This window comes from Caretta caretta, chromosome 19, assembly GCF_965140235.1.
Source record: "Caretta caretta isolate rCarCar2 chromosome 19, rCarCar1.hap1, whole genome shotgun sequence".
Classification (NCBI taxonomy): Eukaryota; Metazoa; Chordata; order Testudines; family Cheloniidae; genus Caretta; species Caretta caretta.
The window spans coordinates 20,053,532-20,080,407 of NC_134224.1; the positions used below are offsets into that span (position 1 = coordinate 20,053,532).

The 26,876-nt window shown below is 46.2% G+C and overlaps 1 protein-coding gene and 2 long non-coding RNA genes across 7 annotated transcripts in view; 1 reads left to right on the top strand and 2 right to left on the bottom strand.

Annotated features, from left to right (window-relative positions):
* On the top strand, nt 1–26,613 carry LOC142069605 (uncharacterized). The gene is made up of 4 exons (XR_012665521.1): nt 1–89; nt 643–746; nt 12,981–13,152; nt 26,157–26,613. It is a non-coding gene; the product is annotated as an uncharacterized LOC142069605 (long non-coding RNA).
* Nucleotides 4,882–12,985, bottom strand: LOC142069606 (uncharacterized). The gene is made up of 3 exons (XR_012665522.1): nt 12,815–12,985; nt 12,224–12,306; nt 4,882–5,923 (listed from the first exon to the last, which is right to left on the bottom strand). It is a non-coding gene; the product is annotated as an uncharacterized LOC142069606 (long non-coding RNA).
* Nucleotides 21,278–26,876, bottom strand: part of ZMPSTE24 (zinc metallopeptidase STE24) — a 118,583-nt gene continuing 112,984 nt past the window's right edge. For all 5 annotated transcript variants that reach the window (XM_075121377.1, XM_075121375.1, XM_048826050.2 and 2 more), the window contains one exon: nt 21,278–22,142. In XM_075121377.1, the coding sequence (XP_074977478.1) occupies nt 21,918–22,142 (225 nt within the window). In that variant the 3' untranslated portion in view covers nt 21,278–21,917. The remainder of the gene's footprint in view (nt 22,143–26,876) is intronic.

Sequence of the window (26,876 nt, forward strand, 5' to 3'; positions counted from 1 at the left end):
CAATGGCCCCGCCCCCGCGTCACGGCGTCTTCCCGCTCCGCCCCCCGGCGTCAGGGGTTTTCTCCTAGTCCCCGCGGACTCCGGTTTTGGTTGGTTTGATCTCAGAGTTGGCTGCAGCCGGACGTGGGGTCCTGGTCCGGGCGGGCGGGAAGGGCTGTGGTGAATGAGGTGAAAGCGGTGCCGGGGCCGGGGCCCCAGCAGACCAGGTGCCGCTCTCAGCAGCGCGGTGCGACCCTGGCTGCCTGGGCGGGGTGCGCGCTGAGCTGGCACCGATTCTCTCTCCGGCGCCTGGCTGGCTCACGGCTCTGGTAGCTCGCCCCAGGCGCGGTCGGGAGGAAATTTCTCCCCAGCTCAGATCGGCAGCGAGCTTGGCGCGTGTCACCGTCCTCTGCGGGCTGGGACGCGGGTCGCTTGCCAGGACCTCCTGGATGCACCTCAGTGGACAGTGTCCCTACCACGGTGGGGGCCTCAAGCGCTGGGGCCCCTCGGTGCCTCCTCTTCTCTGCCTGTGGCACGTAACAGTCTGGGGCCTGTGGCCTGTAATACTTGGGTCTAGTTTCGGTCGCTGGGTTCAGTGGACGGCTGCCGCCAGCGGCCTGCCCCACGGAGGCGCTCAGACTAGGGGTCCCTTCTTTCCTCCAGCTCCAGGGCTCTAGGAACCCAGGCTGATCACCTTCTGGCTGGATACTCGCAATCATTCGACTAAGGGTTAAGAGGGAAATTGACAACGCCACCTCCAGAATGAGGCAAGTGCCTAATTCATTTTCACAAAAAACAGCTTTGGTGCCTAAGTCACCTAACTCCAGGAAAGGGTTCCCAGCAGTGAGTCACCATGAGAGCTAAAAGAACAGGAGGACTTGTGGCACCTTAGAGACTAACCAACAGCTACAGCTCACTCACAAAAGCTTATGCTCAAATAAATTGGTTAGTCTCTAAGGTGCCACAAGGACTCCTTTTCTTTTTGCGAATACAGACTAACACGGCTGCTACTCTGAAACCTGTCATTAGAGCTAAGTGCCTTGCTGCAGTATAGGCTTAGATGCTGAACTCCATGAGAGGAGCAGGGCTTAGAACAGACCCCCTCTCATCAGCCTCTCCCCATGGCTATCTTAGGCAGCTTCCCACCTAGTGTGCCGGCTTTTGTGGATCTTATTTTTAGGTACCTGTAGTGCCATGGCCCTGACCCACCTCTAATTCCCTTTCACCAAGACTCCTGTATGAACTCACAAAGGTTCCAATCACCTTCTCAAGCAAAAATCTTTTAATTCACTTTCATCAAGCTGGCAAAAAAGTTTGCCCAAAACAATACAAAGGCTTTCATCAGTTCCAGCTCCACATAGTGTTCCATCCTGGGCTTCCCTAGCTCATTGCCAGGCCTTCTGCCTCTAGCCAGCTCAACAACACCCCCTTTATATTTGAATCACTTGGGCTCATCTTGCATTGTATCCCTGTACAGGAGAGGGAGCTAGGCACCTAACGTGGGCTTTGTAAATCCCATTGTTGTACAAAAAGTGATTTTCTAGGCATCTAAAAGTAAGGCTTTGTAATTCCTAAGTCCCTTTCTGGATCTAGGCCTTTAGGAACAAGAACATACGTGTATGTCTCTCTCTCTCTCTTTCTTTATCTCTCACACACCAATAGAAGTTGGTCTAATAAAATATATTACCTCCGTGGCCATGTATGTATGTTTGTCAGTCACCAGGACTCAACAGAGCTAGAAAAGAGTGGCACAATCTCAGCTCTTTTCTGAACGTTTCAGAGAGCCTTGTCAGCGCAAAAAGAAAACAAAAAGTCTGGGGATCCTCATAGCATTCCAAGACTGGGATTAATAGTTTTCTTGTCTGCTTAGTTGCTGGTGAAAGAAATCTGTATCCTGCATCAAAAGTGGGCAAGTATTGAGATCAGCATATAAAATATCCATTCCCAGGATTTCTATAAGGTTTTCACTCTGCATGGCACTAACTTTTCCCATAAGCTCAGCTAAGTCACGTAAGAATTTACAGATTCTCACTTCACTGAGCTCTGCCCCATTCTCTCACTAACTGAGACAAATTTAAAAGCAATTCAAAGCAATTAACTAATACCTAAATGTAAGTTCCACAGGTTCTATAACCTCTAAGGGTGACAAATGCTTCCTTTTCCAGCTCCCCCTCTAGGTTTATAGAACACATGATGGTGGACCAAATAGTATTCTGATGGCTTCTCTAGTAAGTAAAGCTGGAATAACATTCACCTGTATCTACCTGTGTAGGCCCTTACTAGGTGGATATGGTAAAATTGTTAATAATGATGCATAAAAGCCAGAGGTGTTCAGTAAATAGTTCTATGTTTTGAAATAAGCAGGATCACATGAGATAGATGAACTACTTTCTGTCCATTAGTAACTAAGGAAGATGTTAACCAACATCTACATTTTTAAATCAGCAGATAAGCAGAGAGCTTATGATCGAAGTATAACACAGAGACAACAAATGGATACCGGCAGATGGGGGACTACAAGAAAAAAAAGTCACTGTTGGTCAGCATGATTGGCAGCGATCTCACGTCTTAGCCCAGCAGCCTAACTGTTGCTAAGCTTGTTGCTTACAGTATCTGAGCAAAAGGAAGTTATGAGGAGGGATTTGAAAGAGGACAATGAGTTGGCTTTGCAGATGATTATGGCGAGCTCCTCCCAAGCATGAAGGGCAGCATGAGAGAAAGCAAGAGGCTGCTTGTTGAAAATTTAACAAGTGGGTGAGGGAGGCTAGCATCATGAGCTGATTGGAGGTGAGTGTTGACAGCAAATGAGAGATGACAGCTAGAGCACAGACAGGTTTCAGAGGAGCAGCCGTGTTAGTCTGTATTCGCAAAAAGAAAAGGAGTACTTGTGGTACCTTAGAGACGAACAAATTTATTTGAGCATAAGCTTTCGTGAGCTACAGCATCCGATGAAGTGAGCTGTAGCTCACGAAAGTTTATGCTCAAATAAATTTGTTAGTCTCTAAGGTGCCACAAGTACTCCTTTTCTTTTTGAGAGTACAGCTAGACAGTGAAGAGCCTTGAAATAGAAGACAAGCAGCTTATGTTTGATGTGATAGAGAAAGGGGAGCCAGTGGAGGGATCCAGAGAACGGGGTGACGTGGCAAAGCAGTGAGCTAGAAAAATGATCTTAGAAGTAGCACTCTGAATGGATGTGACAGAACTGAGGGGCAATGCAGGAAGAGACCAGGTGATGGTCAGAGAGGGAGGATTCAGCAACAGTGAGATCAGAGCTTGGTGAACACCAAGTCAAGTGAACAGGCCTTTTGATGAGTGGGAGAGTTGAACCAAGGCTGCAGGTAAGGTTGCCACATCCCTTTCTTAATGATTCCCAATATTCTGTAGCTTTTTTGAGTGTCACTGCACATTGAGTGGATGTTTTCAGAGAAGTATCGACAATGACTCCAAGATCCCTTTCTGAGTGGTAACAGCTAATTTGGACCCATCATTTTATATGCATAGTTGGGATCCCCTTAGGGGTATTGCTAAATCCTTCATGTGTTGCCCTACTGCATTCATTTTATTTGCAACCACCTCTTTGTGTATACTATTGAGAACTCCTACCCTCATGCCAATTGTGCCTAATACATCCCTTTTAGCTTGGTTCTTGCGGGATCTGGGGACATCATTAAGATTTATCCAATTCTTCCAAACCTCATACTATGGCTGGACAAATTTTGCACAGTGGGGTTCTATTACCAAAATGTTTGCTAAGGTGACACCCACAATAACCCTTTTCAGCATATGGGTTGGATTAATTACCAATTGCTTTTTTACATTGGTTTGATCTACATATGCCCTGCCTAACTTAATTGCACGTGGCTCCAAGACCCACACTTCTAGGGTTTTTACCCCATGGGTTCTGAGGAGGAGCCAAGTTCTTGTCATAGTGGGTTGTATGTTGAGAACTATGTTACCAAGGCATCATATAATCATTTTATTATCCCTACATTCTTTGTTCCTATAAATGTCTTGGGAACCCAGGGGCTTTAAAGTACAAGTCAGAATAGCCTCCCATTTTCCTCACGGTGTCACTATTCGGAATTTTGCTCCCCACAGACTCTCTTGTCCGGTGTCTGGGAATGAAAGGGAGTGCTGTATCAACCTAAAATTAATTGTCCTTTCCCCCCAGAGCTGTCCACTTAGGGATGTCAGTCCACAGCTGAATGCACTGGCTTTCACAAGTGAGGAAAGAACTCAAATTTGAAATTTGTCATCTATCTGCATTCCCAGGTTCCTGTGTTATCTTTTTCTTCTACTAACATGAAACCCACTCTTAGAAAGTCTGGAGAAGGGAGGGAAACATGGGCTTCCATTTTGTCCCAGTAATGGTGAAACACTCCAAAGAGACACTGGCAGCATTGTCCCTGTTTTCTGGGTCCTTGGAATCAACATTCATTTCTTGTGCATTGTTTACTTTACACTCTGCAGTTATCCATTGGTAAGGCTACGTTTTAGTCACAGGTATTTTTAATAGAAGTGATGGACAGGTTACGGGCCGTAAACAAAAATTCATGGGCCCGTGACCTGTCCATGTCCTTTACTAAAAATACCTACCATGACTAAAACTTGGGTGGGGGATGGCGGGGCTGTTCTGGGGGGCAGTCTGGGGGCACTGGAGGTGCTGAGGGAGGGGGGTTGTGGTGACCAGGGACCCCTTCTGGTGCTGGAGGGGGGGGGCAGGCCACAGCACGTGGCCAGGACCCTGCTGGTACCTGGGGAGGGGGGGCCGGGCTGCAGCACGTGGCCCAGGACCCCCACTGGTACTGGGGAATGTGGGGGCCACGCTGGTGCTGGGGGAGGGAGGGTTGGTGGGGCTCCCTTCCCGGTGTTAGAGAATGATCAGGCTGACCCAGAAGCGGATTGAGTAGATGGGCTTTTTATTGCAGTACTTGTTCCCCTTGACGCAATTGTTGAGTAAGCCCTGAGTTAATCACATCATACCCTTTTATCTAAATTAATAGGTAAATACCTACATTTACTGTAACACCCCCAAAACCCTTATTTAGTAACGTGAATACCCATATACTGAATATAATTATCTCCGCCCCTGTTCACTATTTACAGCATTAAGCATATTCTACAGAAATTTTTACCTTGAAAATACATTTCTTTGCAATAATTCTTTGCAAATACATTTATTTATAATTTATTTATAATCAGCAGTTTGCAGGGAAGGGAGGAAGGGGCCATGACCCCGAGCTCATTTATGTAGCTGGGAAAGGAAGGGAGAGGGGGAGATAACACTTCTTTACAGAAAGGGTATTCTCTAGACCCCCCACATTCCTTATGCAGGTGCAACACTTATCTATCCTTAACAAGCAGAAGGGAAAGGAGAGGGATGGCACTTTATCAAGTGCAGAAACAGTGCCTGCCCGTGCTTCTACTCCCTAATACCATGTCAGCACACCAGCTGTTTCCCAGGTCTTTACTTAACCCGTACATATCCCAACACCCGGCTGCGCGTCCCTGCTGCTCCTGCCACAAGCACTGGCTGCCGCAGCTCCCATTGGCTGGGAACCACAGCCAATGGGAGCTGCGAGGGCAGGGCCTGCGGATGCCAGCAGTGCATGGTGTGGAGACAGCCCCCCCCACACCCTTCTGCCGCCTAGGAGCTGTAGGGAGGCTCTCCACCCCGAGTAACCACCCCCACAAACCCCTAGCCCTGAGCCCCCTCCCACACACCCAAACTGCTGCTGCTGCAGAAGTCACGGAAAGTCATGGAATCCGTGATCTCCGTGACAGACTCGCAGCCTTATTCATGGATAGTCTCCTCATGCCTCGAATACAACAGGTTCCAGATTCACACCATCAAAGGAGCAGGGCTGCAATCCAACCATCAATAAAAGCAGTACACAAATGTTGGCAGCTATTGGAGATGATGCACATCTATGCCATTAGTATTCTGAAATACAAAGCAGAGAGAAAAACGTTGAGAACCTTTACTCTACAGGAGCACTAACACGTGTATGCCCATTACAACGGACCAGTTCAGTGAACGGCGGGACTTTCCCTTCCCCCCAGGCCAGACAGAGACATTCCCCTTGAGGCTTCATTTTATACATCAATACAAATAAGTTATGTATTGCCCCTCAGGTGTAGTTAGCTACTGCCCCCTGACGTGGGTTGTTACGACCCATTACCTTGTACATATTTGTTTGAGCTACTATCCATCACACTGCTTATTGCTTAAAACATTCTTTCCATGATTTCATCTGTGAGGAATGGAACAATTTTAATCATGGCTTGTTTTATTTGCTTGCCCAGATTTCTACCTGCTATACTGTTGGGCTGGCTTTTTCCACAAGGGTCACTGGGCCTTCTCATTTCATCTCCAGACAATGGTCCTTTTCTGCAAATTTTCTATACATTACCTGGTTGCCAACATTCCATTCAATCTTCCAGTTGCCTTCCCTGGAGTAACATCAAACTCGAAAGAGTGCTAGCGGCTTTCCATAATGCCCAGCCAGCCACCGGCCTTATAGCACCTTTCTTTGGTTTCAACTTCATCTCCACTTCAAACCCCTTACAAGAGGACTCAAGTGCCTCCTTTCCCTGGAAGGCATCCTGTCCCTATGGGCACAGACCTTGTTCTGCTACCCATTTAGCGAGGGTAGGCTCCTCAGCTAGCCCCCATTCCTCGGTGTTTGGGGTGGTCATTCTGCCAGTAGGTTGCTAACCTTGGTCAGGCAGAAGGACAACAGTATCATGTCCTGCTATGATTTACTGTGTTAGGCTCGATTGATTTGGTCCAAACGACCTTAGGGTACCTGTTCTCTCCTCCCCATCAGGGTAAAATGGCCCTCTACGGGTTAACGGGACCATGTCCCAGTAAAGGAGCTTTTATCACACAGTAAACATTCTTAAACATGTACATTTATTAGCAATCAACAGTTAATCGGCAGACTACACATGCCAAGCATCTGATGCTCACCACTCCCAGTAAAGCAGATGGGTGTCTCCCAGTGGCCAGTCAGAATCTGATCTCGTCTGGGGCTCTGGCTTCCACTCAGTTAGTTGTGCAAGGGTTAAAAATGCTAGCAGCTTTGGTCTTGAGCTGTAGCCCAGAGTTAAGTTTCAATGAGCTTGTTTCCTGACCCTCATTATAGAGTTAAAATGAGGATTTCTCTTATCTCTGCCATAACCAATTAGTTTATTCAAAGTATAGCTATGCAAAACACTCACCAATCATTTTCACTATACAAAGATTCACATGCCTAAGACTGCCTACTCATTAGTGTAGTAAGAAGAGGGCCTGAAACATAAGGCCTTTTATTAGAGGCCTGGGCTAAAGTAATGGCCAAAATTTGCTACTCCTCCTCCTGAGGGCATTCTGTGCCAAAAAAATAATAATTCTGCACACATTTTAAAATTCTGCAAGTTTTGTCCATAAATGCAGAGGCTCCAGCATGGCAGTGGGGAGCACAGGCCACTGGCTGCGCAAAGGTGGGAGATCACCCTGCAGCCTCCCCACGCCCACCCCGGGGACATGGACTCAGTGGTGAGGCTGCATCCAGCCCTGACACAGCACAAGGCCTGGAACTGCCCCAGAAATTCCCTGGGGCCCTGCCCCTCCATGCCAGGTGCACCAGGTGTAGGGCAGACAGGCTCAGTCAGGCAGGATCCAAGTGTGGAAGGGCTCAGTGTGGGGGGATCCAGGTGTGGGGTGAGAGGATTCTGTTTGGGACAGTCTGGATGCACAGAGGCTGGGGGGGGTGTCAAGGTGCAGGGGCAATGGGACTCTGCCGGGGCTTCTAGATGAAAGTGGTTGGGGCTCAGTGGAGGGGTCTGGGGGTCTCAGCTGGGGGATTTGGTTGCTGGGGGAGTGGGGCTTGGTGGGGTGGGTGTCTGTGTGCAGCTATTTGGAGGTCAGTGTCACAGGAATCTGGATGTGGGGGCTGAGGGTGGTGCAGGGGGTAGGGCTCATCAGGGTGGTTGAGTGCAGGGAGCTCCGTGGGGGGTGGTCTGGGTGCAGGGGTCTGAATCTGAAGGCAGGGGGTCTGGGTGCATGGGGCTTCAGATGCAGGGGTTGAGGTTCAATGGGGTGGGGTTTGGGTATGGAGGGCTAGGGGGGTTCTGGGTGTATGGGGTGAGGCTTGGCAGGGATGTCTGGGGTATGGGAGGTCTGGATGCACAGGGGTTGGGCAGAGGGGGGAGCAGCTCCCCGTACAGTGACCCCTCCTCCGCAGCTGGAGAGCAACGGGGGCAGGAAGCAGGGGAGAATGCTGAGCTTCCTGCAGTTGGGGGAGGATTCTGGGGGTGGGTCTGACACAGCCCTGGCCACTCCTTGCAAGGGAAGAGGAAGTGCCGTCCTCTCCAGCTTCCAGTCCAGCCAGGAATAGCAGCTGATCCCAGCTCAGGGTAGGAGCCACTGGCTGGGGTATCCCCAGCCCTGCAGTGATCTACCTCTTTGCAGGCTGCTCTGGGTACCTGAAATGGTGTACCTGCGCAGCTAGGGAGTGGTGCTTGACTGGTCTTGCAGCTTCTCTTTGCTTCCCTGTCAGAAAATCATTTTTTCTGCAGGGAAGCAAAGAAATCTGCAGGGGACATGAATTCTGTGCATGTGCAGTGGCGCAGAATTCCCCCAAGAGTAAACGATTAAGTCTCACAAAGGGGGTCACGAAAGTGCACAAGGCCACGTGGCTGAGTGTATTTTTATCACTTAGCTAGTTATAGAGGTATAAAACAAAGAATCACAAGTCCGCCTGCGTATGGGCCTTCTCTCACTAGGATAGTCTGAGGCCTTGTTCTTAGGCTAAGGCCTTTGGCTAAGTAGCAGGGGCAGCCATAAGCTGGGACGCGTACCTTACATCCCAAACCAGTAACACTGAAATAAGGTGGTATTGGGCTGTTAGGAAGATGATCCTGTCCTGTTAGTGCCCATCATCACCAGATAAAGAAACAGATCTTAAGATGGTTAAAGAAAACTTAGTTTGATAGCATCCTGTCTGGCAAGAAATCACTTATCAATGGTTTTGGTTGTGAAACCCGCATTTCTGTATTGTTTTATCTTTATGGCCCCCACTTTTCTATTGTTAATCTGTCTGGTTCTCTAATTGAGCATAAGCTTTCAGGGGTAAACCCCCCACTTCTTCAGATGTATGGAGTGAAAATTACTCCATGCATCTGAAGAAGTGGGGTTTTTACCCATGAAAGCTTATGCTCAAATAAATCTGTTAGTCTTTAAGGTGCCACCGGACTCCTTGTTGTTTTTGTGGATACAGACTAACACGGCTACCCCCAATACTTGGTTCTCTAATTGTTTCTGTCTGCTGTATAATTAATTTTGCTAGGTGTAAGTTAATTACAGTAGTGGGATATAATTGGTTAGAAAATTATGTTACAATATGTTAGGATTGGTTACTTAAATTTCAGTAAAATGATTGGTTAAGGAATAGCTGAGAATATTACTATATAAACTGGGGTCAAACAGGAAGTGTGTGGGAAAATTGGAATCATGTTTGGCAAGAGGGGGAACGGGAACAGGGGATAAGGAATGGGTAACAGAGACACAAGCAAGGCTCTGCGGCATCAGAGCTGGGAAGGGGGACATGGGGTAAATGCTTTGCAGCATCAGAGCTGGGAATGGAACACTGGGGAAAAGAGAGAAGCCCGACTGGTGTGAAGGTCTTCAGAATATGCTTGCTTGGAAACTAACCCCAATAAACAATGCATTGTTTGGACTTTTGGTCTTCTGCTTTCTGTCTGTGTGACGAGAACCAGGGGAGAGGGTGAAGGGAAAGCCCTCTAACATCTTGGTGCCGTGACTTGGATACATTACGTCGGACAGGTGTGTGGCAGCCAGATAAGTCCCCCTCCCCAACAGTCTTCGCAGCTGCTTGGAGGGGGTATGGCAGGCTCTCACAACGGTAGTTGCGGATTCTGGCAAGCCGGGGTAATGGATTTTTTACAGAAGAATCAGGGCCTATTCAAGGTGCAGGGGTCAACCTGGGATGAGATTAAAAAGGAAATGGGGGCAGTGTTAGGGGACCCAGAGGGATGGGGGCTTGCTGAGGAGCCCACCCTCCTTGGTAAATGGGTAGCGGAAGAAGGTCCATGGCCATGGGGACAGGATGCCTTCCAGAGAAAGAACGCACTGAAGTCTGCTTGTAAGAGGTTTGAAGTAAAGGCAGCATTATTGGAAGCTGCCAGGAATCTTTCAAGTTTGGTGCTACTCCAGCGAAGGCAACTGGAGGATTGTAAATTAGTTAGGGGTGGTTAAAGATGATTTGGCACAACAGGGTTTGGAGTCAAAACCAGAGTTAACAGACCAACTTAAAAGACAGGAGCTGGGACTTGATCCTAGGGGAGTGGAGAAAAAAAAAAGTTTCGAAGTGAAAAATGGCAGGGTTTGCAGGAGCAGATAACAACCCCCACTCCTCTCCCAGAGCCAGGATAGGAACCTGGGGGTAAAGGTCCCAGGGAGTCCTACTCTTGGCTCAGAGCTAACTATACCCTTTTCTTCGTCTTCTTCTCAGTTTACCTAATTTGCTACTGTTACCCCGAACTTTAAACTGACCTCACAGGGTTAATGGGTTGCTTTCCACACCCACACACACCCCTCCACACTTTTTCTGAAGTTTTAATGGAGCGTACTTTGGATATTCATGTGAAATGTTTTAGGGTTTTTTTTGTTTGTTTTTGGTTTTTTAAAAAGCATGACAGAAGTCTGCTGGATTCCATTGAAATTTTTAGAGTAAAAGATCCAGGGGCGACCATGGAGATAAAAGTTTTTTACTACCTTTTTGAACAATCCTAAGGTAAAGACAGCACAGGGTAAAAGGCAGTTGTTTGCAAAAATTACTACTACAGAGTTTGGAGGGAATTTGGAGGGAAGTAAATGGTTGGGAGTTGTGGAAATGTTAAAAGGTAACGGTTGAGAAGACGTTAAAGAGTAATAGTTGTGATGTTATAAGGAGGAAGTTTTTGGTTTGATGATAAAACCCAGTATGTAAATGTAATTATTTGTGCAACTCGGTACAGTAACATTCGGTGGAACCCTGGTAGTTAAATTATACAAGGGGGTCAAGTAGCTACTACTACCACTATGTTTTTGTCCTCAGGATCCTTTATAGCTATTCTGAGGGGAAATGGGCCCTTTTCCCACAGAAAAAGGGACTGCTGCAGGCAGCAGGCAGAGAGATAATCTGATCAAAATTATTTGACTATTGGGTGATGTAATCAAAATCACTAAAGGAACATAAAGGATTTCTATTGGAACTTAACTTGACTGTCTCTGATTGTACAAGATGAGAGTGTAAAAAATAATAATAGCAGTGCAAGGAATGTTAAGAAAAAGAATATGTATTTGTGTGTGTGTGTAAAAATATACATTGTGTAAATATGTGAGTTTTTAAGGACCTAAATCAACACTCCTGGTTTGTAAAACTCTTGTTTTGTAGGTTTAAGATGAATTGGTTTTGTTTTGAAATAATATCACTAAAAATCCATTTGACTCTTTCATTCAAAGTTGCAAAACTGACAAGACACTTTTTGCCAGACACAGTGTTGTTTGGCTTTGGTATTTAGCATTTAACCCTTAAGGTACCTCAATGCCTTATAAAGTTTAATATGTTTTTAAATAAAGACCAAAGTTGTGGCTGTGGTGGGAGGCAGCTGAGGCTGGGGGAGACATTCTGGATCTTTTTTTGTGTGTGCACAGGAAAAAAAAAGAGAAGGGAAAGGGGAGCAATGTTGGGAGCACTGAGCCTTGGGATGGCTCTGGATGATCGGACTGTCGCTTTGGTGGGGGTGCAGGAGAACTCTGTGGGCATGGGGGAGGCAGTTACACCTTGTGTGAAAGTTGATGTGACTAATATAATGTTGTAGAGTTGAACTGTGGAGGGGGTGTGCATTTTCACAGAACATGTGCAGTGTATATTCTAGAAGGGGTAAAAGAAATGCAAACAAAACATGCTACTTAATTAAAATCCTATTAGGGCTCCAAAAGGAGCCACAAGAGGTTGTGTTTTCTTTTTCAGGTGGCTGTGTGTTTTAGAAGCTGGAGTTGAAAGTGAAAAGTAATCAGAACTCTGGTGGAAGTTAATGGTGTCCTTTTTAAGACAGAGTCTCTGAGCAGCTAATAGCTTTGGATCCAAAAGAAAGCCAGAAAGCGACTATGTGGATGCAATTTACCTAGCTGATAGGGGAAGGAGAGAACAGCCCATAAATGGCAGCATGAAGGAGCTGCAAATAATAAATATACCTGGTCAGCAAACAAGCTACTTGTAAGCATGACGACTTAGATTATGGCCTTCCAGGAAAGGGAGGTGGTAAAATAAGTCAAGCCTGAAAATAAAAGGGAACAGGTTACTCTTAAGAGGGGTGTGTGTGTGTGTGCGCGCACAACACCCCTACCTTGTAATTTACCAAAACCCCAAGGATATAGTTAAAGTGTATGCAAAGATTTCAAGAGGGTAATGAACACACTGGCCTCAAAGACAAATTGTCTAAATAAAGGTCATGGTATAACAAGATACTTATAAACACCCACTGGTAATAGATTTGATGCTAATGTTATTGTTAGTTCATATTGCAATAATGCTTCTCACCTATTACCTGTGAATAAACTTAAAGGTAGGCACAGCAGAGAAACCATTACAAACGTGGTCTGTTGTAGAAGAGGGGAAACTAAGGTACACCATCTCATGAATTTCATTAATGAACAGTGGGATAATTCACTAGCCTGACTATAGAACAAAACAAGGACAGTGTGGAGGTAATTCTTCTGTTTTTCCTGCAATTAGCAAGGAGACTGGTGTGAAGGGCTTTGGAATATGCTTGCTTGGAAACTAACCTCAACAAACATTGCATTGTTTGGACTTCTGGTCTTCTGCTTTCTGTCTGTGTGACAAGAACCAGGGGAGAGGTTGAAGGGAAAGCCCTCTAACAGCTGGTACACAAGGGTTGTTCATGATGCGAGCTATGATGTAATTCATTGCTTGAAATTTGTCTGTTGGCAGGTCTGCCCGTACTGTGATAGAGTTGCCCAACGAAGTCCAATGATTGAGCGGCGTTGAGGATCGACTTTCTGATGTTGATGCTGACCCCCAGTGAAGAAAGGAGATTGAGTAACATAGGAGTTGACGTGTAGGCTTCCTGGTGGGACCTAGTAGCAAGGAGCCAGTCATTGAGGTATGGAAAAATAAGAAGATCATAATGCCTGATGTGAGCTGCTACTATGGAAAATACTTTGGTGAAGACTCTGGGAGCGGTTGCTATCCTGAAGAGTAGTCGTCTGTATTGGAAATTATCAGAGCCCACCATAAATCTGAGAAAATGCCCATGGGTGGGGTTAATATGGATGTGGAAGTAAGCAACCTTCATATCGAGAGCCATGAACCACATGTCTTTTTCTAAGGATGGAATTATTGCTGCCAATGTGACCATGTGAAACTTGAGTTTGCTGATGAAGCAAATGAGGTGACGGAGGTAGAGAACTGGTCTCCAATCACCTTTCTTCTAGGGTATTAGAAAGTAAGTTGAGTAGAACCCTGTTCCTTGATATTGCAGAGGAACGTGTTCTATTGCTCTGCATTGTAATAAAGAGTTCATCTCTTGGGCGAGAATACTGTCATGAAAGTGGTTCCTGAAGTGGGATGGAGAGGGGGGTCTTGGAGGAGGTAGCAACACAAAAACTCACTCATATAGTCACAGAGGATGACATTCATCACCCATTTGTCCACTGTTATCATGCTCTGTGAGTGGAAAAAGAATGCTAAATGACCCCCAAATGGTGTAGAAGGGTCACAAGATGTTAGGCTTGGTAGCTGGTGGCTCTCGAGCTCACGTGAAAAATATCTCCGGGCTTTTGGTTAAGTTTGAGATGTTGAAACCTGAGTAGGGGGCCTGGGGAAACAGGATCTTTGGACCTTTTGTGGCTTGTGTGGAGGTTCATAGGGTCTCTGTTGGTAAAAATGTGGAGACCAATACCTTGGTGTGAACAACTGATGCCCAGGGAGCGAAGAGGAGCCCTGGAGTCTTTTAGAGTATTAAGAGACTCATCTGTCTTCTGTTTGAAGAGGTGACATTAATCAAAAGGGAGGTCCTTGATGGCATTCTGGGCCTCCCTGGGAAAACCAGAAGCATTAAGTCAAGACTCTCTTTGCATCATGATGCCCATAGCCATGGCCCTGGAGGAAGTATCAGCTGCATCCACTGTGGATTGGAGGGCAGTTCTGGCTATCAGTTTCCCTTCCTTGATAAGGAGATGAAAGTGGTATGGTCTTGCTGTGGGAGACTATTAGCAAATTCCTCAAATTTAGTCTAAATTCAGGAAGTCTGTCTGAAGTTCATAAGAACGGTAGGACAAGGGAACAGACTGCCTATGGAGGTCGTGGAAGCTCCTTCACTGGAGGTTTACAAAAGGAGGCTGGATAGCCTGTCTTGGATGGTTTAGAGTAGACAACAAATCCTGCATTTTGGCAAGGGGTTAGACTAGATGACCCCTGTGGTCCCTTCTAAGCCTATGATTCTATCTTACCCTTGTTGGGCCCAAGATATTCCCTTATCAGCATATTTCCCTAAATTAAGTGGTTTGGGAAAGCAATTTATACAACTAGAAACAAAATTATGACCTTTTGGAACATAACACATTTTGAATTTACTCCTTCACTATAAGCCAGTTTTCTCTCTTACCATAGAGCAGTTCATACTTCTCAGGTTGAATGACACAGGGCTCTTTACTCACTCAGTCTGTTGAATCTGGCAGAGGCAGACTAGCACTGTTACGCATGCCTTACAATGAAGGTCTTCGGCCTGGTGCTTCGCATTTGCATGATACACCAAACCTTAGTCTTATCTTCTGGGATTAATTCACTGGAAGAATATTTCACTTGTATCTTTCACCAAATGAACAGAATTTTCAGCAGAAAGGAATCATGACAACATGTAGCAGTTTGGAGAGATCATCCTGCTTTCACAGAATTCACTTGTTTGTACAACAGGCCATTTCTGGATTACGCACTTAAATCTTCCATACTTTAGTTATTTTAATCGGTCTTCTCGGTGCTAACGGTGTGTGTGTGTGTGTGTGTGTGTGTGTGTGTGTGTAACTACTACAACCTGTGACGTAAGTTAAGACCCCACAACCATCCTGACTAAAATAATTAAGATACCATATAATGTCCCATCAGGGCTAGAAAAATTAGAGAAGCCCTAAAACAAATTCAGCATGGAGGCTCTCACATGTTGGAATTGTTTCTCTTTGTCACACCCTGTCACTTCTACTAAACACACCAAAATATCCACTTTATGGCCTTTGTTCTCATTCCAGCCTTTGCCACCCTGTCTCTTGCTTTAGCAAAGTACTCCCACATGCACCTGCCATCCTGCTATCTGCCCTTTGTCTGGAAAGGGTGGGCTCCCTTCATGTATGTCTTATTTGTGCAGCTGACAACTCCATGGGCACACAGGAACTGGCAATGGGTGGGAGAGAAATGAAAGAGCTGATTGGCTCAATTTTGCACAAAAATTAGGAAGCTAGTTAAATAGAAATAAAAGGAACAATCACATAAGAGAAATGCCTGCAAGCTGCAGGAAAACACTGCAATAGAGGCTCAAAGTTTATGTATACCCCAAATAAAACAAAACAAACAGTAAGAGTACCAAAAAACCCTGCCACCATGGCTAAACAGCAGAGAAAAGAGACGGTTAGAGGCAAAAAGGCATCCTTTAAAAACTGAAAGTCAATCCTACTGAGGAAAATAGAAGCATAAACTCTGGCAAATGTAAAAGTATAATTTGGCAGGCCAAAAAAGAATTTGAAGAGCAACTAGCAAATGACACAAAAACTAACAGAAAATTATTATTTTTTAAAGTATATCAGAAGCAGGAAGCCTGCCAAACAATCAGCAGGGCCACTGGATAATCAAGATGCTAAAGGAGTGCTCAAGGAAAACAAAGTCATTGAAGAGAAGCTAAATGAATTTTTTGCATTGCAGAGGATGTGAGGGAGATTCCCATATCTAAGCCATTCTTTTGACAAATCTAAGGAACTGTCCCAGATGCAGGTGCCACCAGAGGATGTTTTGGAACAAACTGATAAATTAAACAGCAATAAGTCATTAGGAGCAGATCGTTTTCACCCAAGAGTTCTGAAAGAACTCAAATAGGAAATGGCTCAACTACTAACTGTAGTATGTAACCTGTCACTTCATTCAGCCTGTGCCAGATGACTGGTGAACAGCAAATGTAAGACTGATTTTTTTAAAAACACCAGAGACAATTGTGGCAATTATAGGCCGGTGAGCCCAACTACAGTACCAGGCAAATTGGTTGAAACGACAGTAAACAACAATTATCAGACATATAGATGAACACGGTATGTTGGGAAAGATCAATACAGCTTTTATAAAGATAAATCATGTCTCACCAATCTATTAAAATTCTTGGGAGGGTGTCAACAAGCATTTGGAGAAGGGGGATCCAGTGGATATAGTGTACTTAGATTTTCAAAAAGCTGGATCAGTAACTGGCTAAAAGACAGGAAATAAAGGGTAGGAATAAAATGGTCACTTTTCACCATGGAGGGGGTCCCCAAGAATATGTACTTGGACCACTGCTGTTCAACATATTCATGAGTCATCTGGAAAAAGGGGTAAACAGTGAGGTGGCAAAATTTGTAGATGATACAAAATTACTCAAGATAGTAAGTCCAAAGCAGACTGTGACGTTACAAAGAGATCTTACAAAACTGATGACTGGGCAACAAATGGCAGATGAAATTCAGTATTGACAAATGTAAACTAATGCACACTGGAACACATAGTCCCATACAAATGATAGGTTCTAAATTAAGTTATCACTCAAGATCTTGGAGTCATTGTGGATAGTTCTTTGAAATCATCCAGTGTGCAGTCGCAGTTAAAAAAGCATGTTAGGAAGCATTAGAAAAGGGATAGATATAAGAAAATATCATACTGCCACTATATAAACCCATGACACGAACACACCTTGAATAAACCATGCAGTTCTGGTCATTCAATCTCAAAAAAAAAAAAATATTAGAAGTCGAAAAGATATTAGGACTATGAAACAGCTTCCATATGAAAAGAGATTAAAAAGATTGGGACTGTTCAAGTTGGAAAAGAGACAATTAAGGGGGAGTGTGGCAGAGCTCCGATCTTGTCCCCATGCGTCCCGCGCTTACAGGCGGTTTATGCTAGCCTCAGAGGCTCACTGCGACCCTCCATGTAGCCATTTTCTCTCTAGGGCCAGGGTTACAGTCTACTGAGCCCTTTTCATCATAAGCCAGCAAGGAGGTTGGTGAGAGAATTCCCAGTCTCTGTTGTCCCTACAGGTTTATTCCAGAACAGTTTAGCCTCCTGTCCTGACAGGGGCCTGTCTTCCTCTCCTAGGAGGAGTTTCTGTAGTGTCGGGTTGGGGGGAACCCAGGCCCGCCCTCTACTCCGGATTCTGGCCCAGGGACCCTAATGACAGCAGCTGTTGGCAGCCGACCTTTCACTGCCAGAGTTGCTATATTTCCCTGGGCCACTTCCCCACAGCTCTCCCGGTTCTCTCTCTCAACGCCTTCTTCACCCTTACCTTAGGGCTCCTTTTCCAGTGGCTTGAGGGTGGAAGCCTCATTACCCAGCCCTTCAGCTGCACTTCCTCTCCTCTGGCTCTCCTTGGCCTGACCAGAGTTAGCCCTTTTATAGTATCAGAGGGGCCTTAACTAGAGTCAGGTGTTCACATTAGCTTAATGGCCTCACCTGACTCTTTGCAGGTTAATTGGAGTCATGTGTCCACCCTAGCCTGGAGCAGCTCCTGCTCTGGTCAGTCAGGGAACAGAAAACTGCTTATCCACTAGCCATTATATCTGCCTTCAACTACTCTGCTGTACCCAACTGGCCTGGGTCCATCACAGGAGCGCCATGATAAGAGATATACAATCATGAATGCTGTAGAGAAAGTGAATAAGGAAAAAATGGTTACCAACCTTTCGTAACTGTTGTTCTTCGAGATGTGTTGCTTGTGTCCAATCCAAGTAGGTGTGTGAGCGCTGCATGCTTAATCATCGGAAGGCTTTTCCCTAGCAATACCTGTCGGGTCGGCTGGCGCCTTCATGGCGGCATATATAGGTACAGAGGGGAGGCGGGTGGATCTTGGAATGGACATGCTGCAGATGAAGCTTGCGCTCTCATGGAGTGTGCCATCAATGCTGGGACTAGTATCTTTGCCAGGTCATAGCACGTCCTGATACAGGCCATGATCCAACACAAGATTCGTTGGGATGAGACCGGCAGCCCTTTCATTCTCTCAGCAATGGCGATGAAGAGTTGTGTAGACTTCTTAAACGGCTTTGTCCACTCAATGTAAAAAAACAGCGCCCACCTAGCATCTAGAGAATGGAGACTGCGTTCCCTGACATTAGCATGCGGCTTCAGGAAGAACACTGGTAGAAAAATGTCCTGATTTGCGTGAAATTGTGAGACTACTTTAGGGAGAAAGGCCAGGTGCGGCTGCAACTGCACCTTGTCCTTATAAAACACTGTTTAAGGAGGCTCAGACAGGAAAGCCTTGAGCTCAGACACTCTTCTGGCTGAAGTTATAGCCACAAGAAACACCACTTTCCAATAGAGGTAAAGCAGAGAACAAGTTGCTAGAGGTTCGAAAGGGAGCCCCACGAGCCTTGAGAGGACCAGGTTAAGATCCCATGGAGGGACCGGTTGCCGCATCTGGGGGTACAGCCTGTCTAGCCCTTTAAGGAAGCATCCAACCATGGAGTTAGCAAATACTGACCACCCTGCTGTGCCCAGGTGGAAAGCGGAAATAGCATGATTGCACTATGATTGACGAGACTGCTGCTTTAAATACAGTAAGCAGTCCAGTATAAAGGCAATTGAGGCCTGCAGCAGAGGAATGAGCTTCTCTGCGGAACAAATAGAGAAACTTTTCCACTTGGCTAGGTAAGTGGCACGAGTGGAGGGCTTTTTATTGCCAAGGACAACCTCCCTAACTGAATCAGAACACTGGAGCTCTAATGGGTTTAACCATGGATTTTCCACACGGTGAGGTGGAGAGACTCCAGGTTGGGGTGATGAAGGCAGCTGTGGTTCTGCATGATGAGGTCCAGAATCATGGGGAAGGCCAAAGCACAACTGGAGTTGCAGCTAGCAAGGGATGTGCAGGGGAACAAGAAGGGTTTCTACAGGTATGTTAGCAACAAGAAGGTGGTCAGTGAAAGTGTGGGACCCTTACTGAATGGGGGAGGCAACCTATGACAGATGATGTGGAAAAAGCTGAAGTACTCAATGCTCTTACACCTGTTGGGCTGGTGTCCCTCTCCGAGACACTTTAGACAGGAATTGTGTGGGTCTCCCTTCAGCACTGGCTTCAGGCAGGACCCAGACGACCTGAAACTGAGGCATGTCCTGGTCCCTGGGACAGGAACAAAGTAGTGGGGGGGGGGGGGTTAACCTCAACTAACACTTAACTATACCACTTATCACGAACTATAACTTTATCACTAAGACTTTCAACTATTTACAGGGTGAAAAGGAGCATCCACTAGGGAATCATAGAATATTAGGGTTGGAAGAGACCTCAGGAGGTCATCTAGTCCAATCCCCTGCTCAAAGCAGGACCAGCACCAACTAAATCATCCCAGCCAAGGTTTTGTCAAGCCAGGCCTTAAAAACCTCTACGGATAGGGATTCCACCGCCTCCTAGGTAACCCATTCCAGTGCTTCTCCACCCTCCTAGTGAAATAGTGTTTCCTAATATCGAACCTAGACCTCCCCCACTACAACTTGAGACCATTGCTTCTTGTTCTGTCATCTGCCACCACTGAGAACAGCCTAGCTCCATCCTCTTTGGAACCCACCTTCAGGTAGTTGAAGGCTGTTATCAAATCCCCCATCACTCTTCTCTTCTGCAGATTAAATAACCCCAGTTCCCTCAGCCTCTCCTCGTAAGTCATGTGCCCCAGCCCCCTAATCATTTTTGTTGTCCTCTGCTGGACTGTCTCCAAATTGTCCACATCCCTTCTGTAGTGGGGGGACAAAAACTGGACGCAATAGTCCAGGTGTGGCCTCACCAGTGCCTAATAGAGAGGAATAATCACTTCTCTCAATCTGCTGGCAATGCTCCTACTAATACAGCCCTTCTTGGCAACAAGGGCACACTGCTGACTCGTTATCCAGCTTCTCGTCCACTGTAATCCCCAGGTTCTTTTCTGCAGAACTGCTCCTTAGCCAGTCGGTCCCCAGCCTGTAACGGTGCATGGGATTCTTCCTTCCTAAGTGCAGGTCTCTGCACTTGTCCTTGTTGAACCTCATCACATTTCTTTTGACCCAATCCTCCGATCTGTCTAGGTCATCCTGGACCCTATCCCTACCCTCCAGCATATCTACCTCTCCCCCCAGTTTAGTGCCATCTGTGAACTTGCTGAGGGTGCAATTCACCCCATCATCCAGATCATTAATAATGATGTTGAACAAAACCAGCCCCAGGACCAACCCCTGGGGCACTCCACTTGATATTGGCTAACACAAGAGAAAAGCTGCTCCAATGACCGTCACTGGTAGTAAGAAGGAACTGAACAGTCGGTGGGTCGGCAGCAACCTATATACACCACCATGAAGGTGCCACTCCAGGGGGCTCCACAGCCGACCCGACGGGTATTGCTAGGGAAAAACCTTCCGACAATCATGCACGCAGCTACTTGGAATGGATATGAGCAATCGCTCGAAGAAAAAGTATTATTTATCCCTTCACATAACACAAGAACTGGGGTCACCTCATGAAATTAATAGGCAGCAGGCTTTAAAACTTTAGATAAGTTTATGGAGGATTAGTCCATGTATGGCTATTGGCCAAGATGGCCAGGGGGACAAACCCCATACTCTGGGCATTCCTTAGCCTCTGACTGTCAGATGCTGGGACTTGACACTCAATAATTGCCCTGTCTTGTTCATTCCCTCTGAAGCATCTGGCACTGGCCACTCTTGGAAGACAGGATACTAGGCCACGTGGATCATTGGTCTGACCCAGTATATCCATTCTTATGAGCAGCTGCCACTCCTTGAAAGCAGCAGAAATTTTGGGGAGTTGGGGGGAACGGGGACAGGGATGACAAAAAGTTGGCAGCTTTCCTCCCTTCTATGGATCTTCTTGCTGCCTTTCTGTAGCCCCTCCTCCATTGTCCACAGGCCCAATGAAGGCTGAGAAGCGGTCACTGGAGCTGACACCAAGGTCCAGTATAGGGCTGCTGGTTACAGTGCACAAGCGATGACTTTGTCAAGAATGATCAGACACATTCTGGAGATGGAATTTATTGTTATTCCTCCATTGAAAGAAGAGGCAATTTTATTATACCTAGGAAAGTAGCTTTTTCATTCACTGCACACAGGAATTTGAATCCATGGAAAAAGTGCACCTTCTATCCAATACAACCACTTTTTAAATACATTTGAACAGTGATTAGCTAGCATAAGCATTTGTCACATAAGGAATTAAGTCACCCAAACCTTTTTCACTGTGAATTAGGAGCACAGGGCTGAGGTGCTGCCAATCAAACTGATGAAGGTGAAAAGCTACAATTCACTTTACAAAAAACTGAGAAATTGTCAAAATGTCAAAAGCTACATTCAAAATTTACACAAACTCAAGGGGTGTATGCTTATGGGGACAAGGGGAATTGCTTTCCCTCAAAGCATTCTGTCATTTAACGATAAAATTTAGTGAAAAGGAAAAGCCTTTATACAATATATTCTCCAAATTCAGTCCCACAAGTTATTTTCTTAAAAATTCAGTTCAGTAAATTTAACACACATTTCAGAAGCTAACTGCATTCAGATCAGGGAACATTGGAAGGATTACTTTAAAAAAAATAAAAAATAGCTCTGAATTTTGCTTCTGAGATGGAAGCTCTGTCTCTGAACCAACAATGATTCCAGTCAATCTTGCTTTGCATCCTTCAAGGCTTGAAGTCTTTCTAACAGAGGAGGGTGGGAATAATGCCACATTGAAAATATCCAGTCAGAAACAGGAAATCCCAAGTTATCTTTGTTTAATTTGATCAGAGCAGAGTATAGGTCTTTAGCCTTTCCAAGCTCCTTGGCAAATGCATCAGCTTGAAACTCAAATCGTCGGCTCAACACAGTCAAGCAAAAGGAGAGAACCTGTTGTGGGGAAAATAGATGAAAATTGTATAAAATCTCAGCTGCCTACAGTTTCCTTATAGTGTCAGTAAATCATTCAGCAGGAACACAGTCTATCAGCAAACCAGCTGGAAAGTTTTAACATCGGGGCTGTGCAACATTCTGCATTTGAGCTCAGTCCTCCTTCCCATACCACCAAGTTGGGAACTGTTCTAGGAGAGTTCCCAACCAAGTACCCTGTAGCCAGGGGAAGCACACTTATCTTGAAATTGGTAGACAAGTTCAAATCTCACCTCTACTGTGAGCTAATATTTCAGTGCACTACATAGCCCTTAACACTGAAAATCTTGCACCCCTCCAACCCTAGAAGAAAGTCAAATATTAATCTCCCATTTTACAAATAAGTTAACAGAGGATGCACAAGGCCTCTTCACACATTGCTGGGAGTACAGTCTAGATCATTAATATGGCAGACACATGTCTTATCCAATCAGTCACACTTCTCAGAATAAAAGTGCCAAATCAGTAGGCATTGGTTATCCCACCTCTAACCACCAGGTCACAATCAGAGGGAGAGGAAGAATCCGAGAGTTCCATTCTCCAGTATTTTACTCATGTCTAGCAACATTACCCACAGAAAGAGTACATCAAGTCTAAGGTTAGTCTATACAGCAATTACTCCTGTCGCTCAGAGGCAGCAAGATTTCAACCCATCACAGATCTCTGAGGAGTTAGGAGTCTTATGATTGTGACAGAACTGTGATAGAACTGTTTAGCAAAAAGAAAAGGAGTACTTGTGGCACCTTAGACTAACCAATATTTGAGCATAAGCTTTCGTGAGCTACAGCTCACTTCATCGGATGCATACTGTGGAAAGTGTAGAAGATCTTTTTATACATGCAAAGCATGAAAAAATACCTCCCCTCACCCCACTCTCCTGCTGGTAATAGCTTATCTAAAGTGATCACTCTCCTTACAATGTGTATGATAATCAAGGTGGGCCATTTCCAGCACAAATCCAGGGTTTAACAAGAACGTCTGAGGGGAGGGGGGTAGGAAAAAACAGGCTTGAATAGAGACTGGGAGTGGCTAAGTCATTATGCAAGGTAACCTATTTCCCCTTGTTTTTTCCTCCCCCCTCCTCCCCCTGACGTTCTTGTTAAACCTTGGATTTGTGCTGGAAATGGCCCACCTTGATTACCATACACATTGTAAGGAGAGTGATCACTTTAGATAAGCTATTACCAGCAGGAGAGCGGGGTGGGGGGAAGTATTTTTTTATGCTTTGTGTGTATAAAAAGATCTTCCATACTTTCCACAGTATGCATCCGATGAAATGAGCTGTAGCTCACGAAAGCTTATGCTCAAATAAATTGGTTAGTCTCTAAGGTACCACAAGTACTCCTTTTCTTTTTGCAAATACACACTAACACAGCTGTTACTCTGAGAACTGTTTAGAACACTGCTTTATTTAACCCACAGAGTGAGAAAGCACTCTTACAATAGGCTTAATAATTAAATTATGTTTTTAAGCTATGGTGTAAAAAACAGATGTTTCACATTTCATTCATTTTTCACACATTTTGAATGATGGTGTCATAAATGGGCAGGTTGGAACGTTAAAGATTCGGCTAACATTCTGGTTAGTAATGGAAGGATCCTGTCACATGGGAGAAGCTCATAGCTACAGCAGCTTCCCCAACATCCAGATCAGTGGTTTTCAAACTTCTTTTCTAGTGATCCAGTTGAAGAAAATTGTTGATGTCTGCAACCAAATGGAGCTGGGCATGAGGGGTTTGAGGTGTGGTAGGGGCTCAGGGCTGGGGCATAGGGTTGGGGTGTGGGGGTGAGGGTTGTAGGGTGGGGCCAGAAATGAGGGGTTCAGGGTGTGGGAGGGGGCTCTGGGCTGGGGCAGGGGGCAGGGATAAGGGTTTGGGGTGCCGGAAGGGGCTCTGGGTTTGGTGGAGGTCAAGACTGGGGCAGGGGATTGATGCACGGGCTTACCTTGGGCAGCTTCCACTCAGCGGCGCAGCGGGGTGCACCGCGGACCGTGCTGCACCCTGGAAGTGCCCAGCAGCTGGTCCGGCTCCTAGGCGGAGGTACGCAAGTGGCTCTGCATGGCTCTTGCCCGCAGGCACCACCCCCCTGCCTCCCAGCTGGGTGTTTGGAGCTGATGCTCAGGGCAGGGGCAGTGCATGGAACCCCGTGGCCCCCCACTCCTAGGAACTGGACCTGCTGCTGGCCACTTCCGGGGCACAGCGAGCTGTCAAAACAGGTAGGGACTATCCTGCATTTGCCGGGCAGCACCGCCAACGGGACTTTTAACAGCCCAGGAGGCAGTGCGGACCAGTCACCACAACCCAATGCCTTACATTCCATGACCCAGTACTGGGTCGCAACCCACAGTTTGAAAACCATTCGTCTACATAACTAAAGAGAAAAACAAAACCTAATGCCTTTGCAGCATAGATAACAGATTGATCACACACACAAACACATGACACTTTTTCTCCTTCAAGAAAGGCCAGTCCATTGATTTATGCTGCCACTTGGGGGACAACATTTTTTGGTGTCTAATAAATAGCTAATGCCTTTGTCTCATGGGCTTTAATCTTTTCTGGAAGTTTTTGACACTCAGTATGCCTTTCTTGTGCTGTACTTTAACCTTGCTTGAGATCTGGAGAAGGAACACTTGGCATGCTAAGAGTACCACCCTGAGCTCCCTGACATTTATGTGCAGGGATAGTTCTTCTTGGAACCAGAGGCTCTGAGTCCTGAGGTTATTGAGGGGGGCTCCCCACCTTAGGTCCAGCATGTCTGAGATTAAGGTTACCGATGGCTGAGGGGTAACAAAGGGCACCCCCATTTTTACTGATCTCAGCTCTTTTCACCAGTCCAGGGAGGCGAGGACCAGAGAAGGGACTGTGAGCACTAAGTCCAAGTGGTGTCTGCTCCGGGAGTAAACTGATGCTAGCCACATCTGGAGGGGCCTGAGGCACAGCCCTGCATTCTGAACCACATAACTGCATTCCAACATGTGAACCAGTAGCTTGAGGCAAATCCGAGCTGTCATGATTGGGTGAACCCTGACACTGAGTATCAGGTCCAACATGGTCCAGAATTGGGCCTTCAGCAGGAAGGTCCTAACTTGGGTCAAGTCAAGCACTGCCTCAGTAAATTCTATTCTCTGGACTGGGACAAGAGTTGACTTCTGCTTTTTTATTAACAAGCCCAGTGCTTGGAAGGTGGCTTGGACTGTGGTGATGCTACTGATCAGCCAGCTGTCAAGGTACGGGAAGACTTGTATGCCTCACCACCTGAGGAAGGCTGCTATGACCAGCATCCATACTGTGAAAACCTAGGGAGCTGCCGATAGGCCAAATGGAAGAGTGGTGAATTGGTAGTGGCGTTGACCCACTATAAACCTGAGAAATCTTCTGCTCATGGAAGATAGAAATGTGAAAGTATGCATCCTTTAAATCGAGGGATGTGTACCAGTCTCCTGGATCCAGGGAGGGAATGATGGAGGCCAGGGAAACCATGTGGAACCTCAGTTTCTTGAGATATGTGTTGAGGCAACGCTAGTCCAAGATGGGTCAGAGGTCTCCTTTGGCCTTTGGGATTAGGAAATACCAGGAGTAAAACCCCTTCCCTTTCAGACCCCTTCCCTTTCAGACCTCCACAGCCCCCATATGTAGGGGGGATTGCACTTCCTGCATGAGGAGTTGCTCGTGAGAAGACTCCCTGAAGAGAGACAGGGATAAGGGGGTGGATAAAAACCGAAGGATATTCCGACTGTCACTGTACTCAGGACCCAACAGTCCGATGTTATGTACGACCATGCTGGGCTGAAGAGCGATAGTCCAAAAATAAAAGGGGAGGCAGATCTGAAACAGCGACTAGTACAATGCCCTTGGGCACACCTTCAAAAGGCCTGCTTGGGCCTGCACTGCATCTCTGAGACTCCAAATGGAAGGCTGAGGTGGATGGGAGTGGGGTTGCTGCCATTTATAACTTCCACCTTTTCTTTTGTAGGGTTCCTGTCTTGGAGGTGCCAAAAACTAACGAGGGTGCTGGGCCTGAATTGCTTCCTGGAAGCTGACAGAGCTTACAGGGCTAAGGAACATAGGGTGGACCTTGAGTCCTTCAGGCCATGAAGTCTTGTATCCAAGAAAAGAGAGGGGCCTCCAAAGGGGAGGTCCTGGATAGATTGTTGAACCTCATGAGGAAGGCCATACGACTGGAGCCAAGAACACCACCTCATAGTGACAGTGGAGGCCACTTTCCTGGCTGCCAGGTTGGCAGCATTCAGAGCCACCTGTAGAGAAATATACGCCACATTCTCACCCTCCTCCAAGAGGACAGCAAACTGCTTTGTTGAATCTTCGGGCAAGGAGTTCCACAGATTAAAATCATATCTCCCCAGCAAAGTCTGTTGGTTGGAGATACGTAGTTGAAGGCCACCCATTGAATAAACTTTCTTCAGAAAAGAGCTAGTCTTTTGGTGTCTTTTTGCTTAGGGATAGTGCTCAACTGGCCCTGCCTGTCCCTTTCGTTTGCTTCAGACACCATCAGGGACCCTTGGGGGGGATGCGACTACAGGTATTCGAACCCGCTTGCTGGCACATAGTACTTCTTCTCTGCCTTCTTTGAGGTAGGGGACAGAGAAGAAGGAGTTTGCCACAGGGCCTTGATCAGCCATATCACTACCTCACTGATGGTCAAAGCAACCATGGAGGGAGCTGCTGCAGCCAG